The sequence below is a fragment of the Helianthus annuus genome, chromosome 3 (genome assembly GCF_002127325.2).
Source record: "Helianthus annuus cultivar XRQ/B chromosome 3, HanXRQr2.0-SUNRISE, whole genome shotgun sequence".
Taxonomy (NCBI): Eukaryota; Viridiplantae; Streptophyta; class Magnoliopsida; order Asterales; family Asteraceae; genus Helianthus; species Helianthus annuus.
The window spans coordinates 143,227,952-143,237,269 of record NC_035435.2 but is presented as its reverse complement, the minus strand read 5'-3'; the positions used below and the strand labels follow the sequence as shown (position 1 = coordinate 143,237,269).

Below are 9,318 nucleotides of genomic sequence, written 5' to 3'. Positions count from 1 at the left end.
AATTTCTTGGTCACCAAGTTAGGGTTATATTGTAATGTCTTGGTCACCAAGTTCGGGTAAGCCTATATAAACCAAGGTAAGGTTAGACATTATTAAGAGTCAAGAGAAGAAAAACCGAGTTATGGTTTATAAGTTATTGTAATCAAGTTTTTTGAGTTATATTTTCTTGGTTATAATAAAAGTTCTTGGAGAGTTATTCCATTCGTTCTTGTTCTTGTGTTTGATTATTCGATTGGGACTTGAATTGGTATGAGAGCCAAGTTCAATCGTCGATATCAAACAAGGTACTCGGGTTCTTAATTGTCGGCTAAGAAGTTACGGGTCCGTGATCGGATTGCAAGATTCTATCGACGGAACGGAGTTATATCAGACGCAATCGGAGTTCACACGGAACGGAACGACGGTAACGGTACTATCATCACCGACGAGTGACAGCTTGAGAATGAGCTGTTAATTGGCGGATATCGGAACCAAGTGGGGTTTCCGAATCGGGCGAGTTATACCTGTGATCGGGGTAGTGCACTGGCTTCAGGTTGGATCGGGTTGGTTTAAGTTATCAGCGATCTCTATTCAGGTTTGATCTGAACGGAATACTGGCAATCAGCAAGCAATACAACCAGCAACGGTGACTCAATTGAAGGTTGAAAATTGAGATTTTGTAATCTAGGCATACTCACTTTCAAACCACGTAGTTGAAGCAATTAATAAAAAGAAAAAAAAAAGGGTTGTTGGTCCGTTTACGTGAGGAAGAACAGAAGTAACACAAAAGTCAAAGCAATAGCTTTTACACTCTGTTCCCGAGTCTCATTTAACAAGGGGAGGGGAAGGAAAATGAATTAAGAGAGAAAAGGAGGGAAAAGATGTGATTTTTTTCGTGTTCCCGAGTCTCATTTAATTAACAGGGGGAGGGGAAGGAAAATGAATTAAGAGAGAACAATTTTACCATTATACCCTCCTCTAAATATATAATAATTTAATCAACGAAAAAGTTACAAAATTGGTGGTCACATGGGTGCATTTACTGTATGAATAATATTAGATGCCCAATCCAAATTGCTAAAGCTTTAGGTCATAGATGTATGAATACCATTTTGATTACGTATGGCAATATGATTTCTTCGTAGGTACATGGCAGACACATGTTGTTAAAGATAAAAGATTCTGGCACAAACTTGATAAAGATACACCAGCGGAATATGCTGCCACAGTGACAATTAATCCTTTAACTGCTCTAAGGATGATAGAAGATATAGTGGATCTCAAGTCAGGTGCTAAAATGTCTAGTGATATTACTTTTTTCATGTTCTAATATGCTTTCACCTGATGAAGGTTTATTCTATAAATGAATAGGGGATGCGATCGTGCAAAATGGAGCAACCAGCATGGTTGGCCAATGTGTCATTCGATCCTTTTAAAGCACTTGTACACACGTAAAAGTATGCATGTATACCACTTGTTTGTATTTTCTACATCCTCGAAAAACAGAAATCACATAATTGCATATATGAGTGAATAAGTTCTTTATCAGCTGCAAATGTAAATATTCAAACAAAGACGGCAATGTCAAACTTTACTAGATAAGGTCAAACAAACAAGAAACAAATAAAGGGTCAAATAAACAAGAAACAAATAAAAAGGTCATAAATGTACTATGTTATCAAACAAGAAAAACATTACTAGATAAATGCAAGCCAAAGTTCTTAATTACCTAAACCCATCATACCTCTCAGCAAAGTCAACCGCATATTAGAAGAACAACTAAATAATGATCTCGCTTTAGCTTGATTCTCCACCAAATAATTGAAAGCCAATGGTATTTCTTGAGGTTCCAAACCCATCGGTTCCAATTCTTTAATAATTTCATCACCTGTGTACTCGCGATGATGAACTCTTTCAAGTATCTTATTGCTTTCATGATGAACTCTTTCAAGTATCTTATTGCTTTCATGAATAATTTTATTACCTTCAGCAATAGCATTAGCTATGCTGCCAACACCATTCATAATCCTTGAGGTTAAATCATCATCTACTTGCTCGACTTTTCTTTTTCTACTCTTGTATTTCTTTGCACTAGAAGACTGCCCGGGTAGAGAAGACGTAAGATCAACCACATGTACATCATCATCAAGATTGTATTGGCTCTCTAGAGTTACATCATTGGCAACTAAGAATTCATCCAGTTCTGTAGGTGTGTCTGTGTTAATGCCATCATCCTTCTGCAACCGGGCATTTCTTTCTTTAGCAGTTTCAGCTTGTGCACCTGATGCCCTATCCTTTGCGAATAGTTGTAGCATTTCATCATAGTTTGTGACTTTCTTCGTCTTCAACGCCGCAGCTTTTGGCTTTGACTATTTAACAAAATCAAAATAATTAGTATTACAGACGATAATCTGAATATTTTAGTAAATAGTTAAAGCACTTACGTCTATTAATTTTTGCCAGACTTCATCCTCCGCTTCAATTAGTTGAGTTTCAGGATTCCATGAGAACCCACTTAATGACGTTCCCTGAAACATATCATACCAGGCAGAAAAACGGTTTTTCAACGTCTTTAAACGATTCTTCAAATGAGCTTTGGTAAAAGTCATTTCAAGAGTTGTGCTAAGCTCCTCAACCATATTTTTGCAATTGAATTCCTTAATTGGTCTGCTTCATTACTACCCTCACGCATGCCTGTAGCACTTTGACGTTCTTCTTCTACTGGTTCATTTAACACCTCATTTAAGACTTCATCTTCAAGATCTTTGTCACGATCTTCCTCTAGTAAAAAGTTGTGTAAAATGCAACATGCCAAAAAGATGCCTGACTGTGTTTGACAAGAGTAAAATGGTTCTGCTGTACTTCTAATGATAGGAAACCTTTTTTTTAGGACACCAAATGCTCGTTCAATTGCGTTACGTAATGACGCATGACGAAGGTTGAACAACTCCTTTGAGTTCTCAGGGGCACGGGTTGAGTACTCTTTCAAGTGATACCTAACGCCTCTATATGGTGTCATTAGTGAGCTTGTATGAGGCAAACCCGCATCTACTAAATAGTATTTACCTATAATTAAATTGTAATTAGTAATATTCTAAAATAATATAACAATTAATTAAAACTGGTTTGAAAAATTACCGGTAGGAATTACTAGTTTATCACTTCTACTAAATGCATCCTTTATTATTCTCGAGTCTGATGCAGTCCCCTCCCAACCAGTTAGAACATATGTAAATTTCAAGTCAAATGTACAAGCTGCCAATACATTTATTGTCGGGTATCCTTTACGACCACGATATCTAGCGGCATCTTTGTTTGGTACTTTGACACGAACATGTGTTCCATCAATTGCCCCTACACAATCCTTGAAAAAAGGATAAAATCTCTTTTTCTCTTGAATTTCTTTCGGGACAACATCACCTTTAGGTTGTTGTAGATAATGACTTTCTAACGATAAAATCGCTCGCAAAACTCTATGGAAGCACCGACTGGTTGTTGATCTAGAACGACGGTATATCCAAGAGGCTAACCTATTTCTCATGTCATTACCTACAATATGCAAAAATCTTGCAACTTGCTCTTCAACGGACATTCGTTGAGTAGCTTGAAGACCACCATCATGCTTTAAGATATTGCACAATGTCATATAAGCTCTCTCACTTATACGAATAAGTTCACGACATTTACCACTATTTGAAAGGTCACGTAACATCTCTTCTCGTACATATCGTCGTTGTAAAATTACATCTCTAGTAGGTAGATTGACATGTTTTTTTGTAGACAATCTATGTTGTGTAATGAAAGCTAGCAAAAAGCAAATTAGTCCAGCGGCTTGCAATTGTCTAGCTCGCACAACACGAATTATACGGAGTATTTGATCTTGAAGTATTTGATAATCCATAGAAAAGTCCCAAAGTTCAATAGTGAACCTTCAAACAATAATATATAATAAATCAAGAAAACAAAAATAAACATTCAACTCATTAGACAACTCTTGGGCTCGACTCGTTTAGGCTCGCGAGCTCGATAAGTGAAGCTCGGGCTCGTTTACTAAACAAGCTTATTTTTAGGTTTGGGCTCGGCTCGTAAACAAGTTTAAGTAAGCTCGGCTAGGCTCGTTTACTAGACAACTTTAAATAAGGGTAAATGTTTAAATATTTAATAAAAACTAATGTCACACTAAGGCTCGATAAGCTTCAGATTCCAGGGTCGAGCTCAGGCTCGTAAATAAACTAGCTTTATTTTGGGCTCAAGCTCGGCTCAAGCTCAATAAGGCTCAGCTCGTTTCGAGCCAATCTCGAGCGGCTCACGAGCCGCTTGGCTCGTTTGCACCCTTACTTTCATTTATCAGTTTGTTTTTTCTGGTTTGGCACACGCACCCGATGACAAGATTTTCTGGTCTATGACTTTTTGATACTCACGAGCCGCTTGGCTCGTTTGCACCCTTAGGTCTCGTTGTTTAGGTAATTGTTTATTGGGTCAAGAAGTGGTTCAGTTTATGTTGGATTCGGATACTCACACTTGGATCATGAGGAGAAGCAAGTCGAACTGGTTTCGGATGATTAACCGTCAAAAGCAGCCACTTTGGCAAGATGGCCTGCATTCGGTAACGGTATCTCAATGCTACAATCAAGAAGGCGTATAAGCCGTTAATTGAAATAATGGATCCACTAAAAATTGTATTGCTGGAATACGAGAAACTAAATCATCTGCCATACATTAAGACCTTGAACCACACATAAGACCCACAACCTACCATTTAACTACCTGCCTACAAACTGTACACTTCAGATAGCTGATGCTCAGTAAATTATTGTCAAGTCTAAAACTTTAACATCCTATCTCACACAATTCACAAAATCCTAAAGGCTAAAAGAACAGAAGAATACAATATCTTCCCTGAAAGACTCAAAACCAATAAGAAAACTGAACAGCAAAAACTTAAAATTTAAAGCTACTTGAACTCCTATAGTCCCCAACTAATTAAGCCTCTGTTATCTAAATTACAAAGATAAAAGATTAACTTTCTTACATACAGGCCAACAAAGTACAGTTCATACAGTTAAAGGTAGGCATGTAAACGAACCGTACGTTCATGAACTTGTTCGGCGGGAAGTTCGTTTATTTAATAAACGAACGAACACGAACATAAATATTTGTTCGTTTAATTAAATGAACGAACATGACAAGCCGTTAATTATCCGAAACCAGTTCGACTTGCTTCTCCTCATGCTCCAAGTGTGAGTATCCGAATCCAACATAAACTGAACCACTTCTTGACCCAATGCTGGCTCCGATCGACCCAACCTTGCAGTCACAATCTTCATAGCGTTATGTCTCAACATATCTTGTTGTATCGGACCCAAAGGACGCACATAATGCATCCGTGGCAACATCGGGGTCGAGTAAGCTTGGAGTAGACTAATCCATGATAAACACAATTACACATGATACTAACTTATTTTGATATTCTGGTCGATGACTTTTCTGTTGGTGTGAGTTTATGCTCGAGCTCGGTTCGCGAGTAAAACCTAAAGCTCGAGTTCGGCTCGCTTCGGCTCGAACTTTTTTTAGAACAACCTTAAACCACCTAACAATTTTCATCAAAACCAACCTAAGTAGACTATGAACAATCTTTAAAATCACAACATACTACAGGTTACATCCTTCAAAGGTAAGATTGTTATAATTTGACAATTTTATTTTTAACATCAAGAAAGACCAATAACTCAGTACTTGTAAGCTAGAGCAACACAAGGGTTCTAACTTCAAATAACCTACGGTTTCTATCAAAAAAAAAAAAACTAATGATTTTTCTACTATATCTCACACTAGTACAAATTAAATCTCCACTCTACTAACAGAAGGCTAAAACTCAATAAACTCAATTACGTGAAAACTAACAATTGAAGAGCTTCTAGAAGAATCAAATATTCATGGTGTTAATCTTACACGGATATCATACCGATTATTCTAAGGAGGGAGATTACCTGGAGATTCCACGCACAGATTGATGTAACTGGAAGTGAAGAAGATGTTCGATTCCAGAACAGAGAGTGAGAGGGGATGAAGAAGTTTGCGCCAAAATTGATCCATAATAACCGTACGTGAGATTTATTAGAATTGGAGGGTATTTTAGTAATTGATAGGGTTTTCTCTCCTAATCTCCCCAATTTGGGAGGATAAAGATAGCTACAAAAATGGTTCCATTTTCCCTCCTTTCCCCTCCCCTCCCATCCTTAAAAAATCTCGGGAACATGGTTTTCTCCCATTTTCCCTCCTTTCCCCTCCCCTCCCCTTGTTAAATGATACTCGGGAACAAAGTGTTAGTTTTTCTTTTATTGCTTTTGTGTGCTAACGTCAAAAGAAAAAAAATACAATAAGTCGATTTTTTTTTTTTTTGGTTCAAACAAGTTCAGGTTTAACCACTAACGTTTTTTGGGTTGAACAAGCGGGTTCAATTCAAGATTTTTTTACTGGGTTTGCGAGAGGGATTCGCGATCATATTTGCGAGTAGACGATTCGGTTTTGAAAAGTTGTTCGAGACTAATCAGTTGGTATTTGTTTCGACGGACTGGAGTGAGGGGGTAAATTTGTCACTTTCTAACAAGTCGGTTAGAGTATATCTAATTCAAACAAGTTTATAGTTCAACAAGTTTGGTTGCTGCTACGTTTGTATTAAATCGACAAGCAGGTTGATTTATTATCGTAATTGAACGTGTAAGGTCAAAGTCTTTGGGTTAAATAAGTTGGTTTAATTAAGGAATATTTTTTTGGTTGAACGACTTTGGGTTTGACCGAGGATTAAACAGAGGTTTTAGTTGACAAGGAAGAACCGACCGGGAGGATCAAGACCAACAAGAGGATTGGTAAGAAGATCAAAGGGCCGATCAAGATTCTTCAAGAAGTCGCTACCCATGTTTTAGTCGCGAGGTTTGAATCAAGATGAGCCTATATTCTAAGGGAACGCATTATGATCCAAGAAAGCTAGTGTTTGCTCAAGATCGCAGCCGAGTCAATGGTGGTGCGAGTTCTTATGACCAAAGGACGAGTCGTGGAGAAAAGACTAGTCGAGTACAAGGTCGCAAGAATGTTCGAGCTAGGAAGGAGACGAAAAACACAGCTAGAGATCAAGATGTGTTCTATAAGAATCAAGACAAAGAAGACATTTTAGAGCCTACCTATTTCGAGTCGGAAATTAAGGGGGTGATTGTTGGCGGTAATTCCCGACTCATCACAAGTCGGTGATGTGAAAGGGTGGCAAAGGAGTTCAAGTCACAAGTCGGTGAACTTGAGGGATCAATGTTGACAAGTTGGTCATAATTGGTTAAGTTTTCTAATTACATTATAATTATATTTGGTAATTTCTTGGTCACCAAGTTAGGGTTATATTGTAATGTCTTGGTCACCAAGTTTGGGTAAGCCTATATAAACCAAGGTAAGGTTAGACATTATTAAGAGTCAAGAGAAGAAAAACCGAGTTATGGTTTATAAGTTATTGTAATCAAGTTTTTTGAGTTATATTTTCTTGGTTATAATAAAAGTTCTTGGAGAGTTATTCCATTCGTTCTTGTTCTTGTGTTTGATTATTCGATACTCCAGTGATATAAATCGGAAACACAACACGCTCAAACCTTGATTACACATCGATCCTATTTATACGAAACACTAACATTAACCAATTAGGATTAGAAATGAAACAACTAACAAGTAGATAACCCATAAGTAATTAGCCTGATAACCATGACTCAATGTAAACGTAATTAAAATCAACCTCAAAAATATTTGAGGGATAGAACCTTATATTTATAATAAAAGATTACAAGGGTTTCTCCTATAATTAACGGAAGAAATAAAAATAACAAGGAAAGAAAATATGTACAAGTATTACAATATTTATAAATCTTTTCCGTTAATACTCCCCTTCAATCGAAACGGTGGCGGTCTAAGACGAAGCATTTTACGAAAAACTTCAAATTGTGGACGCGGAAGACTCTTGGTAAATATGTCAGCCACCTGAAGATTGGTTGGAACAAATTTTGTATAAAGCTTGCCAGAACTAACCAACTCGCGAATAAAGTGATAATCCAGATCAATATGTTTGGCACGTTTGTGAGAGACAGGATTTTGAGTCATAAACAAAGCACTTTTATTGTCGCAAAGTAATGTAGGACAATCAGGAGGAAGAGCATGCAATTCTTGTAGAAGATGAGTAACCCAAACTAGTTCAGCAGCAGTGTTGGCCATAGCACGATATTCAGATTCACAACTGGACCGAGAGACAGTAGGTTGCTTCTTAGCACTCCAAGACACCAAATTTCCTCCTAGAAAAATAGATAACCATAGGTAGAATGTCGCGTATCAAGACAGCAAGCCCAATCAGCATCTGAGTAACCAATAACTGATGGTGAATGTGGACGCGTGTAGTTAACTCCAAAGGAGAGCGTTCCTTTGACATAACGTAGAAGACGTTTGACAGCTTGAAAATGATCAAGTGTTAGGTGATGCAAAAATTGTAAGAGCTGATTAACGGCATAAGATAAATCAGGTCTAGTAATCGTAAGATATTGCAAAGCACCAACTAAGGAGCGATATAAAGTGGGATCAGGATGAGCCACACCATCGGTCGAAAAGGACTCATGGGGAGAAAGTGGAGTGCTCACCGATTTAGAATCATACATATGTGCCCGAAGAAGAATATCCTTAGCATATTTAGCTTGAGTGAGAAATAAACCCGAAGAGGTGTAAATGACTTCTAAACCCAGGAAATAATTGAGATCCCCAAGATCTTTAATTGCAAACTCTTGATGAAGACGAGAGATAAAAAGATTGATAATAGATTCATCACTACCCGTGAGGATGAGATCGTCCACATAGACAAGGAGATACATGATATGAGAGTCTTTGCGAAGAACAAAGAGAGACGCATCTGCACGACTGCATGTAAATCCATAGGCAAGAAGAAACGTGCTCAAACGTTGAAACCAAGCACGAGGGGCCTGCTTCAGACCATAGAGAGCCTTAGATAGCTTGCAAACATGATTGGGATATTGAGAGCTCACAAAACCAGGAGGTTGCTCCATAAAAACAGTTTCAGTCAAGTTGCCATTAAGGAAGGCATTCTTAACATCAAGCTAATGTAACTTCCAATTGTTAAGAATGGTAAGAGAAATAACAATACGAACCGTGGACGCCTTGACAACTGGACTAAAGGTATGAGAATTGTAACACCTCAAAATTTTGCGTCCTATAATGTATCGACACGTGTCATAAGTTTACACGTGGTAATAAATACTAAATAAGGACTAAAGTTGATAAACATTGAAAGTATGTGAATCC

The 9,318-nt window shown here is 37.6% G+C and overlaps 1 protein-coding gene across 1 annotated transcript; it reads right to left on the bottom strand.

Annotated features, from left to right (window-relative positions):
• Positions 1-1,700: 1,700 nt before the first annotated feature.
• LOC110932156 lies at positions 1,701-3,625 on the bottom strand. The gene is made up of 4 exons (XM_022175513.2): positions 3,118-3,625; positions 2,717-3,045; positions 2,424-2,606; positions 1,701-2,348 (listed from the first exon to the last, which is right to left on the bottom strand). The coding sequence occupies exons 1-4, from the start codon at positions 3,623-3,625 to the stop codon at positions 1,701-1,703; spliced, it is 1,668 nt and encodes a 555-aa protein (XP_022031205.2).
• Between the last annotated feature and the right edge of the window lie 5,693 nt (positions 3,626-9,318).

Coding starts and splice junctions, on each gene's coding strand:
- LOC110932156 (XM_022175513.2), bottom strand. CDS start 3,625: ATGACATTGTGCAATATCTTAAAGCATGATGGTGGTCTTCAAGCTACT. Junction 2,607..2,716: donor AAGATGAAGTCTTAAATGAG/GTGTTAAATGAA, acceptor ATGGTTGAGGAG/CTTAGCACAACTCTTGAAAT. Junction 2,349..2,423: donor TCTGGCAAAAATTAATAGAC/GTAAGTGCTTTA, acceptor TTTGTTAAATAG/TCAAAGCCAAAAGCTGCGGC.